The sequence below is a fragment of the Tamandua tetradactyla genome, chromosome 2, assembly GCF_023851605.1.
Source record: "Tamandua tetradactyla isolate mTamTet1 chromosome 2, mTamTet1.pri, whole genome shotgun sequence".
NCBI lineage: Eukaryota > Metazoa > Chordata > Mammalia > Pilosa > Myrmecophagidae > Tamandua > Tamandua tetradactyla.
Genome location: NC_135328.1, coordinates 211,292,137 through 211,320,098, shown reverse-complemented (window position 1 = coordinate 211,320,098; position 27,962 = coordinate 211,292,137). Strand labels below are relative to the sequence as shown.

General features: G+C 43.3%; 1 protein-coding gene and 1 long non-coding RNA gene across 6 annotated transcripts in view; one reads left to right on the top strand and one right to left on the bottom strand.

Moving 5' to 3' along the window:
• KAZN (kazrin, periplakin interacting protein) overlaps positions 1 to 27,962 on the top strand; it is a 1,164,933-nt gene that overhangs the window by 624,744 nt on the left and 512,227 nt on the right. The window contains exon 1 of one of the 4 annotated variants that reach the window (XM_077151226.1): positions 17,239 to 17,361. The exons of the other annotated variants lie outside the window; for them this stretch is intronic. Within the exon in view, the coding sequence (XP_077007341.1) occupies positions 17,245 to 17,361 (117 nt within the window). The 5' untranslated portion in view covers positions 17,239 to 17,244. Of the gene's footprint in view, positions 1 to 17,238; positions 17,362 to 27,962 lie in introns of those variants that run through there. 4 annotated transcript variants of the gene reach the window in all.
• Positions 253 to 27,797, bottom strand: LOC143674896 (uncharacterized). 2 transcript variants are annotated; one of them, XR_013171268.1, is made up of 7 exons: positions 27,520 to 27,797; positions 20,375 to 20,492; positions 18,938 to 19,004; positions 8,963 to 9,067; positions 8,342 to 8,435; positions 7,388 to 7,495; positions 253 to 764 (listed from the first exon to the last, which is right to left on the bottom strand). It is a non-coding gene; the product is annotated as an uncharacterized LOC143674896 (long non-coding RNA). The 2 variants fall into 2 exon arrangements; XR_013171269.1 differs by lacking the exons at positions 253 to 764; positions 7,388 to 7,495; positions 8,342 to 8,435; positions 8,963 to 9,067 and adding an exon at positions 17,001 to 17,632.

The following is a 27,962-nucleotide window of genomic DNA, read 5'->3' as shown; positions in this document are numbered from 1 at the left end:
TTCCCTTCCGTATATCGTAGATCCCATGAGATCTTCCAATCAAGTGAAGGTGAAACCCTAAATGTGAGAGTGAGCACCCCACTCTCAATCTAACCACTGTAGATGGACAAGCACAAGAGCTGACGACCTACGGAAGCTCAGGCAGAACCTGTAATCGGGGCCATCCTTGTGGGGCCGGCATTTTAACCCGCCACATTGCCTGGGCTCCTAGGCGTCAGGAAGTCCTTGTGGAGTCGGGGTGGGGGGCTAAGGGAGGTTGGTAGAGGGAGGTACAGTGGAGGACTGTGGTTTACAGATTGTGATTTACAGCCTGGATTCCAGAGTCAACCCTGGTTTGTACTCCAACTTCGTAAATTGCTCACTATAAAGCACTATTGAATTTACTTCATCTTCCCAAACCTCTCAGTTTTCCTTATCTGTGAAATATTTTCTCATCACCATTATCATTTGGGTTATCTAACATGCTAAAATCAACAGCAAGAAAAGCTTTGAAATGGAAACCAACAAAAACGTTTGTATGAGGTTTTGCCATTTGCAAACTTTTTCCACGTACATGTTTCTCTTATAACATTTTAGGCAATGATTTTCAAACTGTGTTCCCTGGAGTCTAAGGGTCTCTGGAGTCTCCTCGTGGCAGAGGGGAATGGAATAGGGAAGGTGCCAGATACACAGGGCTCCCCAGCATGCATCAGGATTTCGACCAGAGCTGCACAATTTTTATTGGCTTCACACGTTGCCCTTCCTGCACACAGCCAATTCCCTGGCTAAAAAAAAAAAAAAAGAAAGAAAGAAAAAATTACATTGGAAAGAATGATTTCAAGGAAGTGGTGTGAGGAAGGATGATGCTGAGCTGCCTGGGGACATGGCAGCCCCCATCTCTTTTAGAACAGCCCCAAATCTCTACCACCTTGCTCCTTTTTTCCAGCCTGCAGGCTGACTCCCTGAGTCACTGCTCAGTGACCAGAAACACAGCCCCCGCCCCTCACCCCCAAAGCCCAGCACCCAGGAACATCAGCCCAATTTGCCAAAACCACAGACCTGCCTTCCTTCCCGGTGCCTGACTCCTGGCATCACTCAGACACCCAGTAGGGAGAAGGTAAAATGCTTAGTCTGATGACAATCCAGAGACTTTGCTACCTTAATTCCAAAGAGCAACAATTGTCAATATGCTTAAATGAACTGCTTCCCCCGTGCAAAACATGTATTTTTAAAAAGCTTCATTTTTCTCGTTTCTCCAAAATGAGAACCAAGTTATAGCTGTGGCCTGACACCTCGAGAGCATTTTCTTTTTTAAGACTTCATAGAATCCTTAATAATACAAAAATTGCCCAGAGCATTTCACACTGAGTTATGAAGTCATTAACATTTCTGGGATAAACACAATACCCCAGGACAAGCTATTAGACATATAGTAGTGGGGAAAAATTAGGTATATTGAAAAGGCCCCATGTCTAGCAACGATAGGCAGAAAAATTCACCTGTTCCTGGTAAAAGGCTGCAGAGACAGCACATACAGACAGGGTGGCCTTTACTCAGCCAAGTGTCTCGGCATATTGGATATTGGTAAAATTTTAAAGAATCAGCATCTTGATATCCCAAGGCCAGCAATCTCTCCAAACTCACGGCTCTGCATTCTGCCTCAAGGTTCCTGGTATTTATGATCGTGTCGGCAATGAAATGGCTGTTCCCCTACACCAAAGTCTATTTATACCCATAAAAAATTTTATCTGGCTGTGCTGTTTGCTTTTAAATTAGCAGGGGAATCCATCATACATGCTCACTATTTCCTCCTTACATCTCTGGTTTCAACCTGCCCTTCACAATTACTCTTAGATATCTCCAGCTTCTTGCAGATATCCAAATGGCTAGGATCCATATTTTACTCTCCTTTTTATAACCAACTCTGTGTGTGTGTGTGTGTGTGTGTGTGTGTGTGTGTGTGTGTGTGTGTGTGTGTTTACCAGAAATTTTCTTATGGGGACTTAAGCATGCTGTACTTCGGTTATTCTTCAGTTCTTTCACATATCTGCTCATACACAAGAATCTGGGTATAAAGGAAACCTGGGAGAGTTGGTTGTTCAAACTTGTCATGAAGCTTCCTTGCCTCTGGCTGAATTCTCAGCCAACGAAGATACACATTCATAAAGTTTATAGATGCTCTCAAAAGTTCTTTTTCTATGAGTTTCTCTTAGCCGCACTTGCACTGAAGTTGTGTTCTCACTCCCTGCAGACTTTTCCTTCCTGCTCAATGAAACCCTTTCCAGGAGGCTGGGATCAAGGAGGGTAGGAGGTCCCAGGAAAGAATAATCCCATTCTGCCATGATGTACCTATGGCAGATGCTACCAACTAACCATGGTAGCCTTTGATCCTGGACTCGGCCTTAGAAGCCTTCTCAATAAATAGGCCATTTCCAATTGCTGTTGGTATATGATTAAAAACATATATTCCATCTCCAGTGCAGTCCCTGGAAAGCAATTCAGCCCCAAGTGCATGTGAGTCATGACAAGTCAATTAAAACTGTAGCATTGGCCAAATACTCAGGTTTCCACCTCTAGCTGCTCTTGACACTCCCTCTCTCTTGCCAGGATTTAGCCAATAAGGGCACTAGCCCATGAAATCTTCAGCAAGTGCCTGTGTAATTCAAAATCTCTAATTCTGAGTATTTTCCACTACTACATTTGAAACTCATTTATGAAAGGGACTGTGTCCCACATTTCCCTTTGTGCCCAGCAGAGACAGACCTGTCTGCACCCCCCTCCAGCAGGCTGACCATCACTTTCACATTAACTGCATCCTGAATCCTTCATCTTCACAAGACCCTCCTCCTAAGTCAGACCTTGAGCTTGGGACTCCCCTTGTCTGACTCAAGCCCTCCTCTCTCTCACTCAGGGAACCAACTCTTTGTCCTCTCTGGGACATTTCATTGCTTGACCAGTCACCTGGTTTATTAGCTCTGGTTCAGAATCCATAAATATGCTGCCCTGCCTAAACTCCACGTTCTCCCTCTCCAGTCCTCACCAACATCCCAGGCTCTGTCAGCCCCATAGCCATGTACTGTGACAATTTCCAACCCTGAGTCAACCGTATGACCCCAGCTTCTCCTTGTAGAAATGATGCCACTCAACACATTGGTAAGACATTAATAACGGGCTCGTACCTTATGTTTATCACATGTACTGGAAAACCATGGTATCAAATGAATCAAGCTATCACAGTGAAAAGAAGGATCTGAGGCTACTGCTCGTATGCTATGGAGAAACTTTTGATGCTCTCCTCTGGTCCACATCTCTGGAACACATTAGGGATGGACTTTAACTCTCCCCAACCTGCCTATCACAGTGTTGATAGCGACCATCAGAGGCCAAACAGCTCAGGCAGACCATCAACCAAAACCAATGGGGATCCTGCATTCTCATATGGGATCGAACCAGGAACCCAGATCTCAGAGGCAATCAGATGAAAATAGTATGGCCTATAACTTTTTGTTAAATGGAAAGACCAAAATCTCTGTGGACCAGCCAAAACCATCTCTTAATGAACTTGGACCAAAACTCCTCAATTACTTTGAGAAAAGGACACAGCTCTAAAGTTTTCTCCTATGGCTTGGGTGACACACCAGCTTGATAGAACATGCTCCTTAACCCCATCTGGACCTACTGATGGGTCACAACTAATTTGCTATTAGCAATGATGGAAGGTCCTATGCTGAGTAACAATTTCCTTTCTTTCTTTAAAATCATTTGGAACAGATTTGAGGTTATCCATACAGTAATATCCTCTTATTCTTCTCACTTGCCTATGCACTGGGGGAGTGGAGAGCCCATGTGAATGTCCCTCATCAAATATGGCTTGGGAGAGTGAATGAGGTCCCAGAGGCTTTGAAGAGCTTGAGGTGACTCTTGGGGAAGAGGGATATAGTGACTAGTTTGTATGCCTTGGAGCTACACTCTACTGGAGCCATGAATGATCACTCTTGACATTGTGACAGGCAAATTGGGGAGCATTAGAGCCCATGTCTGAGGTGCCTCAGAACTGCAAAACATACAAGAGCACTAGTCGTTTCTCCATAAAAAGGTGAAGTTGGCTGCCCTGGTTTCCCTCTTTCTCTTTGGTTCTCTGCCCCTTCCAGCCCACAGCATCTCCTGGTACAGCAGATATTCACAGTCCTGCAAACTCAGAGAGTAGAGATTACACCTGGCTTGTTCTCTGTCATATCCCTCTATCTGGAATATAGAGGTGCTCAGTAAATATTTACTGAAATGAATGAATGAATAAATGAATGAACATTTGTCTCATGCTGATGCCTGGCTGTTCACCAGCCTCCAACAATAATGCTCCATACAGCCTGAATTTCAAAGACGCTCCCAAATCAAGACCTTTCCAATCACAAGGGGGTCACACTCCATCAGGACCCCACTGAACCAATCTAGACCAGCACTATCCAATAGAACTTTCTGTGATGATGGGAATGCTTTCTATCTGCTCTGTCCAGCACAGTAGTCACTGGCCTTATGTGACTTCTGAATGCTTACATGTGGTTCTTGTGCAGAAAGAGACATCTCAGGGAATCCAAGGGCAGACATGCTGTGTGGGGACAAAGACAGCCTTTAAATCCAGTTGGATCCTATCTACCTAGGTAACCCCCTTCTACAAGACTTACTCATTAATGATGGGTCAAGAACCTCAAGCGTTTGAGTTCAGATCTTGCCTCACTTTCACTGAATCAAAGGTATTGATCTAAGTATGAACAGTACAGGGAACCAGAACTTACAGCTTCCCGCCATGGCTCAACTGTTTAATCCGTTGGTATATCAGACAATTCACTTTTTAAGTATGCCTTGCTTTAGTGTTGTTTTTTTTTTCCTGAAAATTGGCACAGCCAAAGACTATAAAGGCCATCACTAGTTGGAACATGGGTTAGAAAAAGAAAATATTTAGGTTAAGGCCCTCATCCTCCAGGCTCCTGACATTATGAGACTGCACAAAAGGAAAGTTTACATTTTACAAAAATAGTTACTGATAAACTGATGACTTATACAATTCACCCCCTTTCTTGCTTACCACTGGGATGATTTAAAATATTTAGCATCCAGTGTAGCACAAGTCACCATCCACCCATCATTCAGAACAGACTCTTGCCACCTAGAACAGGGTGTCCCTTGCTGGCCAGGAATTTACCATTTAGTTGCAACATCAAGGGAGGTGAAGGGGGTGCCATCCGGGCATCTTTATTTACTAAAATTTACAGGAGTATTTTAATATTTTAACAAGCAAAAGATTGTACTTCTGCATACAGACTGAAAACCAGTCAGGCTTAACACTAGCATTAAGTCTCCCCTCTCCACTCCCCACATGCCTCCTCAAAAAAAAAAAGAAACATTTTCCTATCAGTCTGTCGGTGGTTTGAAGTTGCGTGAACCCAAGAAAGGGCCACGTTCTTTCATCCATTCCTGTGGTGCAGACCTGTTGTGGGTGGGAACTTTTGATTATGTTATTTCAGTTGAGTTGCCCCAAGGTGGGTCTTAATCCTTTACTGGAGTCCCTTAAGAGATCTGAAATTGAGAGAAACTCACAGAGAAAAGGCCCCAAGAGCAGCTAAGAGAGGAAGCCACTGAAGTCAGAAGCTGAAAGCAATGAAACGCAGGAAAGAAGGAACCCCAGAGGCCTTCCAGGTGCTTTCCCATGTGATAGAGGTATCCCAAGATGCTGGGAGCCTTTTTTAGAGAAGGCATCAACCTGTTGGTGCCTTAATTTGGACATTTTCACAGCCTTAGAACTGTAAATTTGTAAGCTAAGAAATCCCCATTGTAAAAGCCAACCCATTTCTGGTATATTGTGTTCTGACAGCTTTAGCAAACTGAAAAGGTCTCTTGCTAAGTGAAACTGCAAACACTGCAACCAATATATAATTTCCTGAAGCCAATTAAAATGATGGAAAAAGACTGTATGAATCATGCTCGAAGCAAGCCATTGACAAAGACATGCCAGAATTAGATCAATCATAATTGAGGATGATGCTAAGAAAGAGGCTTCAAATTTGAATGATTGCTAAATGCAATGTGGTGTCCTAGATTGAATCCAAATCAATAAAAGGACATTTGTGGAAAAAGAGGAGAAAGATTAAAAAGTCTGTTGTTGAGTTAATAATAATGTAATAGTGTTAATTTTTTAGTTGTGACAAAAATACCTTGGTTATATAAGATGTTAACATTGGGGGAAACCAGGTGAAGGAGATACAGGAATTCTGTACTCTGTCATGGTCAGATTCATGTGTGTAACTTGGCCAGGTGGTGCTCGGTCGTCTGGTCAGGCAAGCGCTGGCTTGTCTGTTGCGATGAGAACATTTCATGGACTTAAATCATGATTACGTGATTGCATTTGCAATCAGTTACGGGGAGTGTCTTCTGCAATGAGTGATGCTTAATCTAATCACCAGAAGGCTTTCAAGGAGGATTCAGAAGAGACAGTCACTCTTCTTGCTTCAGTCGGTGAAACTCTCTTGTGAACTTTGTCCAGACCCTTCATTGGAGTCACCAGCTTGTGGCCTGCCCTACTTGGACCCTTATATTCTCACGGTTGCCCAGACAGCCTCTCCTGAGAGTTCACTGAGGACCTTCATCGATTACCAGCTTGTGGCCTGACCTACAGACCTTGGACTCTACATCCCCATGATTAAGTGAGACACTTTTATAAATTTGGTATCTACGGATATCTCCTGCTGATTCTGTTTCTCTAGAGAACCCTAGCTAATACAACCTTCTTTGAAATTTTTCTGTAAATCCAAAATTATTCCAAAATAAAGACAATGACCAAATACCAGGGGATTAAGAGGGGCCCTTGGGGTAATTAAAGAAGGCCCTCAGATATTTTTGAAAACTTGCTTTTCTCCATGACACTAGTTATTAATGTCAAATGGAGGTGAGGGATGAGAATGTTCTAGTTGGTATTTGGAAAAAGTATACCAAATTATGAAAAAAAATCCTTGCTTGATTTATTTTCTGTTATTTCTAAGATTTCTAAGACTCAGGACCTAGTTTGCAACTATAACCTCAATTATGTTCAATATAAGATACCAATAACTGCAATTTTCATAATTTTTTAGTTTTGCTTTTTAAGATGAAGTCTGGAGCAAATATTTCTCCAGCTGTCTACTTGGGAAAAAATTTTCCCCATTAAGTGAATGCTCATCAGTCACCTGTTTCTGATCCTAATGATATATGGATAAGCGGATCCCCTCTCCACCCCCAGCATTCTAAGTAGAAATCTCTGTTTGCTGGAGAGAGGGAGGGGGCAAATATCAGGAGGCCTAAGACCAAATTGTTTTATCTCATAAGGAGATCCACAGACCCTGGAAGTGCTGCTGAGTGAAATATGATATCACTTCACCTTGTCATCCCCACAAGACCTTCAGTAAAAGCTGCATTTTGCATCAGTGCTTTGGAGGAGGAGTCCATTTTGCTTTTGATTTTCATGAGAATTTATGTTGACTCTGACCTAAAAGGCAAATGCAAGACTGTCCAGTAACTGCTGGGTATCTGTGAGTCGACCCTGCAGCTAAGAACTGCTCCTCACCTCCTTTCTTTGATGAGGCTGCAAGGAGCTGGGGCAGACACCAGCACCCCATTTGTGGAGGAGGAGCTGAGGCCCAGAGGGGTTAAGCAGACTGCCTACTGGCTTAGGAGCTGTAAACCTAAATGTCCACACAGGTCCAAGCGACAGCGTCACAGAGAGAAGCGGAATGAGTGATGGTACCTCAGGGAACTAGAGAAGATACGCCCCATGCAAAGGGGCGACAGCCAGATGGAAAACGCATCCTGTGCAGCCAGCCCTTCTGATGTTCCCAAAGAAGCCAGAACTCAGGGTTTGGGGTGAAATTCCCCGATGGCTCTATTTTTTTTTTTTTTTAATGCAGGACAGAGTTGTCAAATGAAATCATGCCTGCAGGCTGTATACATCTGTGGGCAGCCACTTTGGATCCTCTGTGCTGAGAAAAATATTAAAACTTGGGATGAACTTACATAGGCTCCTGCCGTTTTGGAGGATCAAATTTCCTTTTTCCTAATATGAGGGATCCCTGCCTTTTCCTCTCTGTATTAGCAAATTCTGGGTCATGGTATATTTACATGTAGATAAATGCATGCATGTCTTTAACTAGAGAGAGAGACTATAGCTATTACATATGCTTTTCAGGCCTCTCGCCTCTCCACTCTTTAAAGCTCTATTAATAATCAGACCAACGAGGAGAGGAGCTTTAGGGACATATCAGATGCAAATTCTTTGCAAGAGTTGTACCATTTCTAAGGAGTAGGCAACAGACCCAGGCACAAAATGTTTACCCACCTACTCAAGTGTATAAGCCAATTTTCTTTTTCAAAGAAGGCATTCAAATGTAGCTCTTCCAAGATCCAGCTACTTCTAAGAGTTCCTGAGTTTTCTGTCAACAGATATCAAGTTAAGGTTAACTGTGTATCTTATTCTTTTGCTTCCACAAGGGCAAACAAATGAGCTACAAGTTAGCCAATTTTTTTCACGTGGCAATGGCAAAGTCAAAATAGACACCCTATGGAATTTATGGGATAGATGAATGAGGAAAAAACTGATTTGCTACGACTGTGATTTGTGGACATACAATTCATTCTTCCCTGGGGCACAGAAATATATGTTTTCCCCATTTAAATTCAATAAAACACTGAGGTCAAGGCAAGTTCAGCCCCAAACAGTGGAGGTCAATCCCAAACATTTTCCAGAGAGGTGGTATGGAAAGGCATATGGGATGGGACACAAATCCAGAATTTACTGATGAGCCAAGTAACCTTGAACAAATCACTCAGGCTGTTCAACTGCCCAGGTGTTTGGAGAATAAATCAGATCTGCTCTGGGGAGGGCTTTGAGCACTTCAGAGAACCTAATATCTGGGGCAAAGTTAGTGGCTCTGAGAGATTGAAGCCCTGCTCCTCTTACCAGTGTTTCTTTCGCTTTCCAGTTCCTGGGTTATGAGTTCTAATCTCTCTTGATCCTCAGTTTTCAACTCCACAAAGAAAAGGTGATTGTTTTCCTTTCCTAGGGCTGAAAGGTTAAGTAAGTGCTCAGTCTCCTTTTTAAGGGGAAGATTAAGATGAGCTGTCTCATCTGATGACCAGACATATCCCATCCAAACTCCCGGCTATCTGCACTGGCCCCATGGTCTGTGGAGGAGTGTCCTTTGGACTCAGAAGCTCACTCTGCTCACCTGAGCCCCATGAATTCACAAATAGTGTTCGTCAAAAAGAACGAGGTACTAGCAACTCTAGTTTTAAGGATCCAGAAAAGCAAACATGAGTAGCGTTATTGTTCTTTACCTCCTGGTCAACTGCAGCGTTTATTCACTCTGGGAAAATAGGGGAGCAGCAAAATGAAATGCTGCTAAAGGTCTCAGGGTCACCAGGCTGCACAGCCCTCAGTGGCAGCCCTGTTCATGGGTATGGAAAAAATGGAAGGAACTGGAAAGGAAACTAGCATTTTGGGAGTTGGCTACTTACTAGATGCTTTCAAACGTTATTTTGCTGCTCAATAACGTGATCGTAAGCACAGGCTGGATGTCAGCTGGGTGGCCTCGGACACTCCCTTTCCTTTCTAAGTCTTAGTTTCTCATCTTTAATTGGGCCAAATGGCATGCATCAAAAATAACTTTAAAAATATTTTGTCACAAACAGTGTGATTCAATAGGTATGGACATCAGCAATACTTTACAACCCTAGGGGCAGCGAAGAAGCATTTGAAGCACCTGCATTGTGATTGCACACTCCAGGCTTAAGCCCTTCAAGCTCTACACCACAGGGTTTGTGAACCAGCGTAAAAAGTATAAAATAGGGCAGGCCGCCATGGTTTAGCAGGCAGAGTTACTGCCTGCCATGCTGGAGACCCGGATTCGATTCCTGGTGCCTGTCCATGCAAAAAGAAAAAAAGTGGGAAATAATTCTTTTTTGGTCACTGAAATGGGCGTTATTCGAGATCTGCGCTTGGCTAGAAAGGCTGAAGCACCCTTGCATGCAGCACCCTTGCACGAACAGGATGCAAGAATCTGGTCCGAACAGCAGCCTGCTTCGTGGGTCCTCTGGCTCTCCTCTCAGGGACGCTTGTTCCATGACTGTGAAACTGACTGGCCCAGGAATGAGGAAATCAGCCCAGTACTGTCTTTGCTGTGCATTCAGTGACTCACTGACACCCTTAAAATATTATATCAGTTCATTAAAAGGTGACTGCCTTTACATGGGGAGGCAGTGTTCTCTTAAATATTTAATAGCACACCCTCTTCATTTTGTTACAGAAATCGCTCCATCCCTGCAGGCCTGATTCAATGATCAACAAGTCACCAGGTTATAAGCCTTGTGCAATAGTGATTTCCATCTTAGTGTGTGAGCTATCGACATTTCAGCATCGGGCCACTGGAGACTGCCAAACCACGAGCGTTTCATACATCAGAAATAAGAAAGTGGAAAGTTGCACATATTAGAGTTGTTTGTATAAGTGAATAATGCAAATAAAGGATCAGATTATTAGATGGCCAATTAAATGAAAGGACTACTTCAGCATGGTTGGTAAGACAATTAATGGTAGGTTTCTACTCATCTTAGTTCTCTTTGCTGCCTGTTAAGATAATGAATTGATTCTCTAAGATAGGGTCTAAAAAATATGTTTAATCAGACTCATCCTGGCAAAGGATCATTATTTTTATGACTCTGTGAAACACCTATTTTTACCAATCAACTTTGAAACAGGCTTTTCAAAGGTTAGAGGAAGGGAGCTTTTATTCTTTCACATAACACCAATAGAAATCAGAACTTTAAAGAAAAATCTCATTATAAAGAAAATAATTTTGGAAAACTAACAAATTTTCAAAATTTGCAAGATTCCTTGAATACAGATTTCTGAGTAGAAGGTTGGGTTTTGTGCATGTGTGTTTTATTTTTCCTTCTCAATCTTCTCAGGGGATCTCAAATTTCAACAATCAGAGCATAGAAAAACTACGCATTACTACTTTGAGGTTTGTTTTGTTTTGTTTGTTTGTTTGTTTGTCTCCTTTTAAAGAAATTTCTCCCAGATAAAGTGGCCCTGAATCCCAAGTATCAAGATATGCAAAAGAGAAATGTAGACGTCTTCCTGAAATTCTAAAATACTAATGTCTCCTTTTTCACCTGGGAACTTGAAAGAGGCTGTTTTAGGATAAATTAAAGGAGACCCTATTTTAAACCATTTTTCCTTATGCAAGAGGTAGTATGGGCTAAAAATACAACTAACCTCAGGGAGAGTTTAGATACATTCATGGGAAATCTATCTATGTCAAGATATCAAGGAGGAGGTAAGGATGTGCAGATCAGAGCACATCTCTAGTGCATGGATGCATGATGCAGCCATCCTGTCTCCCCAGCCTGTTCCAATGCCCCTCCACTGAGTGCCCAGGGAGAGCCCTCCCACAGCACTGAGCAGGCTGCACTGACATCATTCATTTCATTCATTTGAGGATCCATGTCCTATTCAGACACAAGCAGGGGCGATGTCTTCATAATATTCAGGTGTGTTAAACTTGGCAAAGGGTCTGACAGCACAAGCATTGGGCTACATGGAACATTGGTAGACATTTTCCCATGAAATGCCCCAAGATATTCCTTATGAACTCATTACTTCTCTTCCAAGTTTCCCCTAGAAAGAAGTTCAAGCTCTTCTTCACGGTACAGAGATCTACCTGCCATCTCTGGCACCTGATTCCATGGTGTCATTGACTCAATTACTAGTGCCTTTATTCACAGAGGTAGCAAGGTGGGAGGGGTGGTGGTCAAAGGTTGGTTTTAAGGAATGTTCTTTCTTCTTCCCCACGTGCAACACTCTCTCTCCCCAAACTATGTGTCAAAAGTGTTGTCATTTTCATGGCAGGCTCGGGAGACAGATTGCCTAACTTTGAAATCTGACCTCCACCCCATGCCCATCCCATGACGTTGGACAAGTTAATGTTTTTGTGCCCACATGTTTCAACAAGAAAATGGGGATATTTATGGTGTCCCTTTTACAGGGATATTTGAAGAATTAAATGTTAATTCATACTGAGTGTTTAGTGTATTACCAGGCCCATGTAAGGGTTTAATAAGTGAGTATCTGTCAGTATAGGCTAGGATATGCTGCAGTAACAAAGTCAGCAAAATCTCAGTGGCTTGAAACAATACAGATGTATTGCCCACTCATGCTCCATGTCCATGTAGGTGGACAGAGCCCTTGGTTCATTGAAGTCACCCAGAGGATGAGGCTAAAGGAGGAGTTACCTGCATATGTCAGAAGAAGGGAAAGAGAAAGTGACAAGTCACATGCTGGCTCATAAATCATCCACCAGAAGTTGCACATTATTTTCATACATATTTCATTGGCTAAAGCAAGTGCCACAGGGAAATACTTAACTTCACCAAGGCAGGGAAGTATGATCCAATCCTGTGCCTAAAAGTTGGGAGAACCAGAAATACTTGGTGAATGGTGTTACTGATTACCACGACGGGCTGGCTGTCATTATGACAATAGTGGCTTTTATACAAAATACTCGCAGGGTTTCACAAGCATAAATGTAATTAATTATGTGAAACAAGTAGGATCTTGGGGCTGAAGTCAGCTATCAGTTTTACACATCTAGGCTGCAGCAAAGCACATTTTCTCTCCTGATCATAGTTCTTCTTTCCAAATACAATATTCTTTTAAAATGCTCATTGTCAATAGCCAATCATTTTTTAGCAGACTTACAACATTTCAGTCTGGTTGCATGACAGATGGAGAGAAACCTTCCAGGGAGAAAATGGAAACAAACTTCTCAATTTTTCCTCCCAAAGCTTAAGGATCTCCAATGTAGTGCTTCTGTCCTGTCAACTAGTTTAATGTGAGGGCCTCTTTTTCCATCCTTTATGGGGCTGAAAGGTATTAGATACTGAGAAGAGCCCTCCCCCATTGTAAATGGTTTTCTAAATGTTTTTCAGTGATTTACGTGGCAAATAACTAAAACACAGAAGGAAGCTGGTAACTTCTCATTTGATCTTTCCTGTAGAGAAGACTGGAAGGAAAGACTGTTTAGAAGACTTCAGAGGCCACTAAACTGCTTTCTATTGATTTTATACTAAGATACTTTATCACTCTTGTTGCTTTAAAAAGAAATGCAATCTGTGTCAGGGTCTAAATAGACTATCCTAAAAAAATCAGGCCCCGTACTCCTATGTGAACAGATGTGAAAGGTGTTTATCAGTTTTGGCAAATCAACTTTGGGGAATTTATTTTTAAAAGAAGTAGCTCTCCTGTCATAACACCTGAGTTCTTGAAAGGGTTGTAACAGAAATGTTGTTTGCTTCCTAGATTAAACTCTCTCGGATCTGGAAGTTGCCTTAAAAAGCACCCTGTTCAGTCGCCTTCTTGGGCACCTGGGGAAAATGAGGCTCAGAGATGTCAGAACTCATCTAAGTTCGTTGAGGAAGGAAGAGACAGAATCCAGGCTCAAATCCAGTTCTCTGACTCCCAGAGAATCACAGAATATCAGAATTGGCAAAAATCTTAAATCCCAGGTGTCTTTCCCTGTCAGCCAAAATGTCAATAGATTTACCCCGATGTTACCAAAAGAAAGAAGAGCACGATGCATACTTTTCTCTTAACATTCGCAATGCTGGCCACTGTTGGCACATTTCCTGGCTATATTTGGAATCCCCAGATCTTCTGCCTTAATATATTAAATTAAGAGAAATCCCAATTGTGTATGTCCCCTAGAAAAGCCATGTTTTAATCAAAATCCCATTTCATAAAGGTAGAAAAAACCCTATTCAACACTGTATGTTTGAAACGGTAATCAGATCATCTCCCTGGATGATGTGATTTAGTCAAGAGTGGTTGTTGAACTGGATGAGGTGACAACATGTCTCCACCCACTTGGGTGGGTCTTGATTGGTTTATTGGAGTCCTATAAAGGGGGAAACATTTTGGAGAATACGAGATTCAGAGAGAGCAGAATGACATAGCCACGAGAAGCAGAGTCCACCAACCAGCGCCCTTTGGAGATGAAGAAGGAAAATGCCTCCTGGGGAGCTTCACGAAACAGGAAACCAGGAGAAGACGCTAGCAGATGACGCTGTGTTCGCCATGTGCCCTTCCAGATAAGAGAGGAACCCTGACCGTGTTCACCATGTACCTTTCCAGATGAGAAAGAAACCCTGAACTTCATCGGCCTTCTTAAACCAAGGTATCTTTCCCTGGATGGATGCCTGAGATTGGACATTTCTATAGACTTGTTTTAATTGGGACATTTTCTCAGTCTTAGACTGTAAACTAGCAACTCATTAAATTCGCCTTTTTAAAAGCCATTCCATTTTTGGTATATTGCATTCCGGTAGCTAGTAAACTAGAACACCAATCTACAAAACTAGTAGATCATGGAGATTCTTCCATTTACAAAACAATTCCACATAAGGAAAAGCCCAAGTTCTAGTCTGGACTTTGTCGTTAATGGCTGTGTGTCTACAAAACTTGGTTAATTGTTCTGGCCTCAGTTTCCTCATCCATTAAATGAGGGAGTTGGAACAGGTCAGCTTTAATAATCCTTTCCATTGGCACTATTTTGTGAATTGATTACACAAGTCAAAACAAGTTTCCCTGATAAGATTTTTCAGTTTTCAAAAAATGTGTTAGGAATTACTTCAGACTTACAAAAAGGTTTAAAGAATAATGGAATAAGTACCCAGGAAGCCACTATGGAGATTAAGATATAAAATATGAGGAACTCATTTGAAGTTCCCTCTATAACCCTCACCAATCCCACTTCCTTCTTTCCATTCCATCCCAAGGTAACCTGAATTTGACTCTCAGGATTCCCATGCATTTCTTTATAAATGTGTTGTATACATTTATGTCCCTATACAACATATAAGTCTGTTTTGCATATTTGGAATATATAAATGGAATGTTACTGTGTGTTTCCTTCGGTGACTTGTTTAATAGCTCAACCTTCTATTCTAGATTCCCTCCTTCTTGGCACTATTAGTGCAGTTCATTCATTCTCACTGCTGTAGGTTATTCCATTGGCTGAATATACCAAGTTTACTTATAATCTGTTAATGATAGATATTAGGCTGTTTCCTATTTTTCTCTCTTAAAGCGACCTTGCTATGAACATTTTTTCATACATCTATAGTACAAATATGGGAGTTCTCTAAGACATTACCTGGGTGGAACTGCTGGGTTTAATGTATCAGCCTCTATATCTTTATGCTATTGACTTTTCTCATCCATGAACAGGATTGTACTTTCCGTTTATTTGTCTAATTTTATGTCTTTGAATCATTTTAAAGTTTTATCCATAACTGCCTTACATATATTTTATTTCATTTATTCTTAGATACTTCAGTGGTTTTCTTTCTGCTATCATAAATGGTTGCCCATCTATAAGAATTCAATTAAATTCTGTATACTGATCTTATAAAGGAGTGTGCATGCTGATCTTGCTTATTAATTCTAATAATTTTTCTGGAGCGTCTTCGAAGTTTTCTATGTAGATACTCATATCATCATGTCATTTTAGTATCTGCCTTTCTAAACCTTACACCTAGTGTCTGGCAACACTGCTATTTACCCGATGCCCGTTCTCCCTTCTTTCTCATTAATAGAAACCAGGATTATTGCCTCAGCAGTGTGCCTGCAAAAAATACTCAGCCTGACACCAGCCTCCCTTGCAGCTGAGGCAGGGCTGCATGGGAAACAGTTCTGGCCGACGGCACATAGGTTTAAGTCCCTGGAGGTGAAGGTCCTCCCCAAATAAAAGATCAAATTTTGTGAAGAGCAGGCTTGGCTGAGGTTCCCCTTATTCACACCTGCCGTAAAAACCAGGGCAAGACCCACCAAAGACCTCCTTGTGTTAATTTCTCATCTTGACATTTCCTGGACCACATGGATAATGTGCATTTGAATCCCAGACCTGTGAGAAGGTGGGCTGTTGCTAGGAATTCTGGGGACAGCCATTTCTAGCCCCCGAGAGCCAAGGCCAAGACAGCCAAGGTGCTGGCCATCTCCCTTTGACAGCAGGTAGATTTTTTTCCTCCATGGCCCTTTGTCTCTGAGGGCTTCATCCTTCAAGGATCCCATGGCCTTGAGCAGTGACCTCAGGTGCATCTTCCCACCTTGGGCAGATCCAAGCTTTGTCTCCTGTTTCCATGAAAAAACAAGCCTTTGGGTACCAAGATTGCCAACATCCTCAACAGCCCCAGTCTCAGGACCTACTCACTAGTCTGGATCTCAGCTTCTGCCTTGCTTCTGGTCCTCGGAAATTTCCCTTACTTTTTTGCAGGCTCAACGAAGCATCTGAAAAGATGTTTGTCATGTTTTATCCAACCTTTCTAAATGCTTTGTAGTAGAAGAGAAATGGAAGTCCATCCTGGTATTATTTTAGTTCATGGTTCTGTTTGCAGAGTTCCTACGTATATACATCTGCTCTGGAACACATTAGTCCATAGAGGGAGCTTTTCTCCTTCAATGCATGCCATCTATTCTGTGACAGGTAACTTGTATCCAGGTTCTGGGAATACAGAGGTGAAAAGGACAAGTCAGTTATCTATCCTTACGGAACTTACATTTGGTGGAGAGGGCACAATAAACAAGGGAACAAATGAATAAGAAGATTCCAGAAAGGGATAACTTCTTATAAGAAAATGAAACAGGTACTGCGACAGAAAGCAAGAAGGGGAAAAAGCATTAGCCAGTGTAATCAAAAAGACTATCAGTGAGGTGTCATCTGATCTAAGGCCTGAAGGTCAAGAAGCTGGCCAGGTAGAGACCGGGGGTACAGCTTCCAGGTGGAGGGATCAGCAGATGCAAAACCCAGGGAAAAGACTGGCATGCTTCCATTAGGATAATGTGCCGGAACAGAGTGGATAGATTTCTTCATTTTCTGTTTTCTAATGTGCCAGAGCCAGTGGTGACTACAACTTACTCTTCCTGCTTGAAGGGGTATCTAATTTAAGCTAGGGACATTTTTGGTTTTTTTTTTTAACAATAATTTAATTAGCAGCAGCCAAAACATGAACAGATTTTTTTTTTTTTAACAATAATGAAGGAGAGAGGAGAATGCTGGCCTTGGTATGTTCAATTATCAAAGCCCACAGACAAGGTTTTTGCCCAGCAGAAAGCAGAGCACAGGAGGTGGGACGCCCCGCAAGGCTACTTTGTTTCCTTTGACTTCTTCAGTTCCCATCCCATCCACGATGATGGCGGAAGGGAGCCGTGGCTGCTGCTGTTCAATGTTGAGCTGTTTCCACTGTGGCCCAGTGGAGAGAAGCTCAGATGAGTGGGGACGAGCTGGAGAGGATCCCAGAGAGGAGGTACCGTGGGGCTGGGTCCTGACGGAGGGCAGGTGACCATCTGCAGGGTGGGTGACTTCCCCGCAGCTAGAACAAGCTGGGCAGAGGGGCAGAAGCAGGAGAGGAGGTGGAAGGCGGGGGAAATGGGAACCGCGCGTTTTGACATCTGGCCGTTGAGTTCACCACCACTTAGAAGCGTTGTGACCTCGGGCAGCTCCCGTCACCTCTTTACACTCCCATTTCCTTATCCACAGTGCAGGGATCCTGAGTCGCCTCCCTCACTGAGGCTTTGCTCTTAGTGTGAAATGAGATAATGAATGTGAAGCATTTGTCACATGCTGACTTCTAGATAAACATCAGCCAATATTGCTATCGCTATGTGCAGCTCATACATAAAATGCTTAGCGAGAGGCCTAGGAGTTTGATGGGCCCTGGCTCTGATGGACACGTGGGCTTTGTCGGGGATGGGAATCCTTTCCCCAGTCTCTATCTACCTCACCCTCTACTCCTGCTTATTCAGACATAACCTTCAGGGTCACACTGAAATTTCTCACCAAACAGACCCCCAGCGCAAGGGGATGGTTGTTTCTTCTTAAGGTGATTCCCACACCCGAATCTCTTGAACCAACCTCTCTCCAGCTCTCTTCCAGGATATGTCCTCTCTTTCCAGCACCTCCTCTGAACAAACACCATCCTTTCTTCCTCCTAATCCACTTCATCCTTGTGAAGCATTTCCTCTTTTCTTTTCTGCTTTGTTCACATTTCTATTATTTTATCCTACAATTATGCTGGTTATAAACGGAAATGCAAATAGCTAAACATAAGTCTGCATGTACATTTACATTATATATATATTGTGAATATTGAACAGAAAGTCTGGAGATCTGCCACTCTTCTGCCCCTTGAAAATCAACTTCTGAACCATCACCAGTCAGTATTCACCAAGCCACATCTACGCTGAACATACACAACAGATTTTGCCTACACTTCTAATTAGGGTGCAAGATCACTGGTCAATGTGAAAATTATTTGCCTGCTCCTCTTCCTTACCAGAAGGAGCAATTACCGATGTGTCGTTCTCCTTGTAAAACTTTGTACCGCTGTACAGAATAGGAGGAATCAGATTAAGCCCCTGTAGAAGATTTGGGACATCTCTATTTATGCAGCTAGCCTTGGCACCCATCTAATATTCTGTCAAGATGCTAAGCTCCGTGCAATCTGCGTGCACACAAGCCTTGTGCAATCTGCGTGCACACAAGCCTTGTGCAAAAGCCCACAATAAATAATTGTTGGTTGGGTGGTTACAAATAACAAAGCACCACTATAGCAACTGTGTAGCGTTATCGGAGCGTCCATTCCTTTCTAGGTCAAGGCCTCCAATATGTTCCTAGCTGTCTGAGTTGAGATGTCCGTGAGTCAGCTGGTGGGGGATGTCAGGTGAAGGGACTCTCAGGTTTAAGGCATCTAAGCCTCCCAGCCTGGTCCTCAGGCTCAAACCCCAGCAGAAACAGCAAGCACATCACAGGATGGCTAGTTACCGAAGGAAGATGGTATATATATAGTGCCCCAAGGGATTCAGAAAAGAATTAATGGCTACCTGTGCTCCTTCTCATACTTCTTTTGTCCTAAGGGGTGGTAAAGCAGCCCCACACCGTGTACTGTGCCTGTAACAGTGAGAGAGAACATTAAAGAGGGTTGTCTATTTTTTCTCTTTCTTTATTATTATTATTATTATTATTATTATTATTATTATTTTGTAATGCCACCAATTTATCTGAGTGCCCTTGGCCGAGACTTTTAGGACATGGTTCAAAGCAGAAAAGTCTGCATTAATACCTTGGTGTTACTAAAATACAATTTACTCTTTCTAATACAAATGGCTCAGCATGCTTTTAGTCCAAGGGGCAGAGCAGGGGATTACCAAAACCAGCAGCGTTTCTTTCTGTGCCACATCCTCGGCACTCTGCTAACAGAGTGGGAAGGGGTCCTGGGTGGGTCCTTTCTGTTACAGAAGGGTCAGACGAGAGGGTTGGGAGTCCTGGTGGCAGCAGCCCGCCGCCCCACAGCTTGCAAAGCCATTCTGAGAGCGGGTGAGTCAAGCGGGCCGGGAGCTGCCTGCGGGGAAGAGGGCAGCAGCCTCCTGCGGCCCAGCTCCAGTCTCTCCCCTCCGCACACCTGCCTCCCCTTCCTGCAACCAGCAGCTCTGATTTCCAACTGCAAAGTGCGTCAAGCTCAAACCCCAACTTGGGGATTGCCAGGGAAACCGCTCCCTGTGTTTCCTGTGGAAAGCTCTGGTGGTTGGTATGTGCAAGCTGGCTCTGGAGGAGCCGGGGACATGGTCAAAGTTGGAAAGGAGAGAGCAAAAGGTGGGGGAGAGAGCTCCAGGAATCCCTCCATGCGTGACTGAGCATGAGTATTCCAAGGGAGGCAGCAGGCAAAAGAGAATAACGGTAATTATAAAATACTTGTAAGAAGAAGAATTTCTCTTTATAGACTATTTATCATGGGGCAGGCAATGTTTTAACCCTTTAAAAATATATTCTCTAACTTAATGCTCAGGAGGGGTCATCACATCACATCACATGGCCTTGGGGCGAATTCAGGACTAGAAATGAGCGAGCCAAACCGCCAGCAAAAGAACCCAGCTGGGCTGGGGCAGCTACTTCTCAACCCCAGCTGTCGGGGACCCCAGGACCACAGACCCGCTCTTGACGTGTCTTCTGGCTTTCCAAGAGAAGCGGGACCTACAGATTTTTATGTGCAATTTGCCTGATTCTTAAATCTTGGTGATTAACGTAAGACCACTTGCAACCCTGTGAAAGTGACTCTCAGCCTGTCAGCAGGCCGGGCCAATCCTTGGCCACCAATCTGTGACCTCGGCCTTACAACCTCTAGGAGAGAAGGCGTGGCTGCTGTAGAATAGGGGTAATTCAAATCCAAACAGCCCCTGGGCAAGACCACTGGCTGTCAGGATGGGCCAAACAGCTGGTATTTGTGTAATTTGTATAAATTCCAATGCCTGGCCCTCACTTACAGAAATTCCAGCTTCGTGAGTCTGCAGTAGGTCCCAGATATTGATAAAAGGCCTCCCTCTGTGATTCAAACGTTCAACCAGGGGCAATGACTGCTGCTTAAATGCCAAACTCAAGCTTCTGGGGACAAAAGAATATAAAGGAATAATTAGGAGCCAATGGTATTGGGGCCAGTCAGACCTGGGTTCATGTCCTGGTACTGCCCCTTCCTAGCTGAGGAACCCTGGAGATATCAGTTCTCTCTGAACCTTGGCTTCCTCTTCTCTGGAAATGGGGATGATGATGCCCAGATCAATGGATTCTCATGAAGACTCCATATGCTGGGGTGTGGATTGAAAATGGTAGTGACATACGGTAAGCATTCAAGAAAGCAAGCCTTCCCCAGTTTTCCTTCAGCCACAGCCTCACAGATACAGGAGGAAAGAGGAAGCTTGAACTGCATGTCCTCTATTATTCAGGCACAGGAACTTAATGTCAGTTCACAGCTGAACCCGGTTGGCCTGGGGACATACACCCACACGGATTTAGCTGCCCGATGATGGGGGGATGGAGCATCTTTCCCAGGGGAATGTCTCAAAATCTCACTTTTCATTTCCTCTCCTTCAAGCCAAATTGAGAAGAGTCTGGAAATATAAACTCACCCAAACACATTACCCTTTTGAAACTTTTAACAGCCAAATCTCTGCCACCACCACCACCCCTCAAACTCATAACAGATATGATCTGAAGGAGACGGAGGCAATTTAGAGGAAAGCATCTTAGAAATATTAATCTGGCACTCCAGCTCTCCAGAAGATCTGGGTATTGGCATCTATGCTTTCATGTGCAGGTAATCCCCTAAAATTAGATTAAAACTGCTATTTCTTGTCTAAATTGACTCATCTGCTGGACCCCCTCTTGCTTTCTCAAGCCCTCTAGCTAAGCCTCAGATATGATAAGAGATCATCATTAGCAATTATTTGCACGTCAGCATTGAGTCACAAACCAGGCCACAACTGCACAAATCAAAGTGCTCCCCTTTGAATATATCTAATAGGAAAGAACAGGGTTCCCTTTCCCTATCCTACTACAGTGAGAACTACTTAGCATTTTTTAGGGGTTACATTTATTCCAAAGAATAAGATTTTAACAGTTATAGTCACAACCATGGAGAGAGTATCACAAACAACTCTCTGAAGAGTGGGATTATGTTTCTGACCTGCTGTCATAAGTGGAGAGGGCAATTTCACCAAGTCTTTAACCCAAGGATGGAAATTCCCTTTCCAATTAGCAAACAAATGGGACACAAAGCTGGCCCAGCAAGTCTGCACTGTACAAAGTTTTATATACGGTGTGCTGGTTTGAAATGATGTATATACCCTAGAAAAGCCATGTTTTAATCCTAATCCCATTTGTAAAGGCAGTCGTTTCTTCTAATCCTTATTCAGTATTGTATGTTTGAAGTTGCAATTACATCATCTCCCTGGAGATGTAATTTAATCAAGAGTGGTTGTTAAACTGGAGGTATGTCTCCACCCATTTGGGTGGGTCTTGATTAGTTTACTGGAATCCTATAAAAGACGAGACATTTTGGAGAAAAAAGAGATTCAGAGAGAGCAGAGGAGAACGACATAGCCACAAGAAGCAGAGTCCACTAGCCAGCGACCTTTGGAGATGAAGAAAGAAAATGCCTCCAAGGGAACGTCATGAAACAGGAAGCCAGGAGAAGAAGCCTGCAGATGACCCAGTGCTTGCCACACGCCCTTCCAGATGAGAGAGAAGCTCTGACTGTGTTCGCCATGTGCCCTTCCACTTGAGAGAAAAACCCTGAACTTCACTGGCCTTCTTGAGCCAAGGTCTCTTTCCCTGGATGCCTTAGATTGGACATTTCTATGGACTTGTTTTAACTGGGACATTTTCACAGCCTTAGAACTGTAAACTAGCAACTTATTAAATACCCCTTTTTAAAAGCCATTCTGTTTCTGGAATATTGCATTCTGGCAGCTAGCAAACTAGAACGCAAGGGAAACTTGGGCTTGCTTTATCTGCTTTTGCAGATTTGCCCAGGTGTACCAGTATAAAGCAATGAGAATTTAGCAAATGCAGTAATAGTGGTTTGGCATTGACACATTTGCCAAGAAGATGTAAAAGTGATCTCCAAGCTTTCTGCAACTGTGGTTCTTCAGCGTATTGTTCCAGTTGGTGGGAAATCTCTCCACTCCTAATAGTGATACAGGAAATAGCTTCCCTTTGGAAACTACATTGACTCTGATGTTTTGGGAATATTTTCTGACATCCTTTAGGATGAAAATGGCCTGTAGGAAAGTTGGGGCTGTAAGTCCTCAAAGGGGAAAAAAGCAATTCCAAGAGCATTTTAGAATTTCCTTTATTTTATTAAGCTGGCTAGTGATAAAAGGATAGATAATTCAGCCACCAAATTAACAATTCTTTTGAATTCTGCTTGATAGCAAGCTCCCAGCCTATCAAAGACCATATCTGTCTGGTTTATTACTGAATCTTCAGTGCCTTATGCAAGGTCAGACACATAGTAGGTGATCTGTCAGTGTTTGCTGGCTGACTAGCCAGCTGACCCGGGCATTTGTACAATGTTGTGTTGTTGCCTCTTCTTCTGGGGCATTGTATCTACTGAACTGGAAAGTTGCCTTGAAATCAACATTTAGGTGGGTGCTGGACAATACATGTGCAGAAACAATTGCGTATGTCTGCGTATGTCTGCATTCACATCAGCAGTGGACTGGCAGCAGCTTGCAGTGGGTCCTAAAGCCAACTGTACACACTGCTTCCCAGCTCTGCATTCCATCATGTTATGCTGAAAGCTTGAAATCAGGTGTGGTGGGAGTATTTACACCATGGAAATTGGCAAATGCTGCAAGTCAAGGCATTTGGGGGTGGGGTGATAGTTGTTAAATATTTACAGCATACCACTAATTCATATGTAAATGAAAATTATTTTTTTTTCCTATGGAGACTCACGGAGCTAGATCTTTTCAATCTCAAGCCAACCAACTGAGAGTGGCATTTCCTATTCCTCTTTAACTTATCCATAAAAGGCCAAAATATTTTTCCCTACAGGATATTTTTCTCAATGTCTGTGTTGTTTTACCCAAATTGGTAGTAACTCATAGCCAAATAAGTAATTGCATGAAAGTATCTGCATCCACGTCTCCCTCTTATAATTACCACAGCCCTCTTATAATCCCTCCTATAATTACATACAGCCCTTTTTCACCTCTTCTTTTGACCTCAGTTTCCCCACCCCTGAGAAAAGGGGACGATATTAGATGAGTGTCAGTAGTCCATTTGGTTCTGAAGTCCAGATCCTGATTCTAATAGGAAGTTCTTAGTCCCCAAGTCCCCTTGAATGGCCGATATGGCTTATCTTAAAGGGCGGTTTGTCACCAAAGTCAGAAGGCAATGAGCGGAAGACCATTCGGAAGCTGAAAGAATCCAGTCTGTGCCCAAGAACAGCAGGTGGGGATGGGAATTTCTTAGGGCTACGTCAGTCTACAAGTAAAATAGTCCACACAGCAAAATAAAAGCTATAGATGAAATAGCGCCAAGAAGAAAAAAAAAGGAATTGTCCAAAGACCAACAAAATAGAAATACTATGGGCAAATAATCAAGGTAGGATTTTAGAAGACTTCAGGAAAGAGATGATATGAAAAAAAAAAAGCAATGTGAAACTTAAATTAGCCCCAACAGCTGGAGCTTCAGCATTCAGTTTGAAACTGGAACAATATGGGAGATGCCTGCATTGACCTCTGTGCATTAATTAAATGAAAGCTATTTTTTTTAAAGTTTCTTCTGTGTTCGCCAACTATCTAAGTGGGGACCCATTAGAGGGAAAATCTTTGAAATCACTGAACCAGAGAGCAAAAACTTAAATGTCCAAAGTTGCAAGATACATGATATAAAAGAGTAAATGGTCAGGTGTCCAGGAGGTGGACACAGATGCTTTTTTCTCCCCACATTAAATATAAATGATAGTCTTACCTTCATGAAGCAATTTGGTCTCTCTCATTTTTCTTGACAAATACAGCTCCACTTTTAACAGATACTAGGATATGGAGAAATATTTTCCCCCCAGGAGACAAAGAGGGCAATTTTGACAGGTGGCCTCAGTGAGGACCAAGAAGAAGGGAGTTTTCCCAACCTAAGGAGACAACCATTCCTTGGTACCAACTGACCACAGCTGTAAGGGCACAGTGTGATCCGGTACAAGATCTCCCAGGTTTTCAAGAGAAAACTAGAACTCTGAATTTGTGCAAAAGCATCATGAGGGCCAAATTGAAAAAAAAAGGACTTCAGGGCATTGGAACTCTCTCCTCCCTCCACACCACCAGTTTTCAACCTCTGCCCTTAACTTGAGTTCCATAAAGGTTGGAAAGGCTGTGTGTGCCTTATTAATGATTGTACTTCCAGTCCCTGCAACAGAGCCTGGCATGCGCTAAATGATCGGTGACTGGCTGACGTCACAATAGGAAATGACCATGTGCCCTAATAATAGTTTTAGCTTCCTAAACGCCCTCCACTGGAAGGGCACAAAATGACTGTAGATTCAGCTTGGACTGATGTAAAAGCTGCCAACCCTGAATGCTGAGGAGGAACTAAGGTCTCCCCAGGTCCCAGTGCCACTCTTGTGAAACAAAGAATCCTCGCTTATTGTCAAGTTCAACAGCCATGGGTCAACATAGAACAATGCCAGTCTCCCCTGAAGAAACCTGGGAGGTGGATGATGGCCTGTCCCCTTTGAAAAAAAAGTTCTGCATAGAAGATCCAGCTCCTCCCTTTGAATGTGGAGGATTTATTACCAGCTGTTTTCAGTAGTGACCCCACAATAGAACAAGTTCCATTTTATCATCCCATTACACCATGCACCAAAATGATACACCAACAGCAAAATTCAAGAAGTAAATAGACCAGCTAGGCTCAGTTGCAAACACCAGTAATGTGTTTTCAGGAGCAATCCAACCTCTTAAGAGGCAGGTAAACAGCATCCTTCTTATTGCTGCTTCTTGTCCCTCATTTGACCCTGAGATGCTCAGTGAAGAGTAGTGTTTCTTAAGAGCTCCTAGGATGAGCTGGCCATTCTGATCAATTCAAACTTTATCACTGGTAATGGTGATAGAATTTTAAAATGCTTTCTCAGTTAGGCTTCATTTGATTTTTTGTTCTTTTTAGACACAGAGCCATCCCCTATTTCTTAGGCAGAATATTTGGGGGAAAGTCTTGGAGGCTCCATCTTCAGCACAAAAAGTGTATCAGGGACACAAAGTGGCATGTGGACTTGTGAGGGCACAAGACAGGGAGGAAATGTCTTCTGCTCCATGCTGGGTCAGGAGGTTCTTGACATCAAAGACTGATCCCTAATTCTCCAGATTCCAGCACTGAGTTCAGTGTAAGGCCCAGAGCAGTCTATTCTGATTAAGACCTTCTTGTTGCACAGAAGAGAGACCCACTCAAACTAGCTCAAGATAAAAACCAGGCTTATAAGAGCATCCAAAATCTCATGAGTGTAGGGAATTGGGACTCTTTCTCTCTTCTTTCTTCTTGCTTCTCCCTTCTCTACTTTTCCCTTCTCTCAACTCCTCTCTCTCTCATCTGCTTTTTTCCATGGCCCAAAATGGATGCTCCAGATACAATGAGATGTGGGCCAAGGATACATGATCTTTTAGCTCGAGCACCTGCTATCAACTTCCTCTTGTAAGCTTCAAAAGGGATTTGATTTGTTCAAGTCCCTTGGATTCCATATTCAAATAAGCTTAGTTGGGCATAGGGGGAGGATGTCCGGGAAACAGGATGGTTAGGGTGGCCTCTTCTAGGGCTGGAGGTAAAGGAAGGAAACGTATCTATCACACAGGTATTAGACAGTAAATGCATGTTCAACAACTAGAGAGCTTCTCCTCCTTCTAAATAGAGGAAAAGAAATATCCAGATGGGAATGAGTTAGTGCCATCCTCCTCCCCAGAAAGACAGGCCTCACGGTCCGTCCTTCAGGAAAGCCAGCTTCCACCCTCAGAGTGGGTAACACTAGCACCTAGGAAGGTCGCCTTCAAATAACTGATAGTGTGATTTGGAACAAGTGGCAAATAACCTCTCTGAACTACAGCTGTTTCATCTTTAAAATGAGAGCAGAATTATCTGCTTTGTAGGGTTGTTGTGAGAATTGACACAGGCTAGTAACAGAAGAAGACTATAAATCCCCAAGGCCAGTACCTTCAATCCATTGCCACTGAGGGCTCAGGAAGCTACCACTTGGGGGTGAGAGCTCCCCAGGAAATAAAGCTGTTCAGTCACACGGGTCAAAAGGCCTGAATTCAAATTTCAGATCTGCTTGCAACTTCTTGTGTGACCTTGAAGAAGTCACTCACTCTCTCCAGACCTGTTTCCTCATAGGTGATATGGGCCATAGGAAGAGAGCCAGTGACACCCACCAGGCCGAGAGCCAGGGCTGATTCAGGGCCACATTTTAACTGCCAAATGGCAGAATTAGAAAAAAAAAAAAAGAAGCAGTATAGCGAGTTTTTCATAAGGCCTGGTTTATTCTGCTCAAAGGGCTCTACTTTAAGGTTATGTCCTGTCTATTCTTTTTGTATTGAATGGCCTTTCTTTTGTGATAGTAAAGGGCATACTTCATTTTTCCCTCTTCGTATCCTTACTTGAGGAAACCAGGAGCTGGCAACCCTATGTCCATACTCCCCATTTATTATTTGGTCTGTGAAACCCTGAAGTTTGAGAATAATTGGAGTTGACTACCTCTATAGTCCTTAGATACATAAAAAGAAAGCTCTGATAGGATCTGGACCTAAGGAAGCCACAAGAATGCATAGACTTGGGAGACAGACAGCCTTGGGCCAAAGTCTGACCCCATCACCTAGAACTGTGTAAATTGGGGCCAGTTAGTCTCTCTGTTCCTCATATTAAAAATGGGGTCAATAGTTATACTTATCTGACAGGGTTGTTGTGAGGATTAGACGTGTTCGTGAATAACAAGTACTATGGACAATGCCTGGCACAAAGTAAGCATCCACTGAAGGACAGTGAGGATGATGATGATGGAGAACGAGGGGTTGTGAAAGGGAAGAGGGGTCATGCTGGAGGAGGGGAAAAAGGATAGTGGGGAAGCTGAAGGAGATTCAGTACGGACCTCACAGGGCGCCTCAGGTAATGGGTGAGGAGGAGTGAGACAGCCAGACCTCCTAACAGGAAGACTGGCCAGCATGGGAGCAGTTCTGGTTTCTGGGATGTCACGCTGGCCCTTCAAGAACAGTAGTGAAAGCGCTCCCTGCGGTCCTCACGGTCTCAGCTCCTCTGGGTCCGTGTGGGCGCCCACTAGCCGCTGCCATCTGGGAGACCGGTGAAAGCCTGCCTGGCTCCCAGACCCTCACTCTCCACCATCCGCATTGCAGCACGCGATGCTGGTCAGCCAATAAATGGGCAGCCTTGGGATCACGTGCCCTTCACTGGTCCAATCAGCTGACACAGAGGCAGGTCTGAATCTTTGAGTGGGCTCTAGTGCCCCCAATTCTAAGGTTTATCAGTAACTTCCGGCTAATGGCACAGCTGATAAGAAATGGGATGATCAGAAAA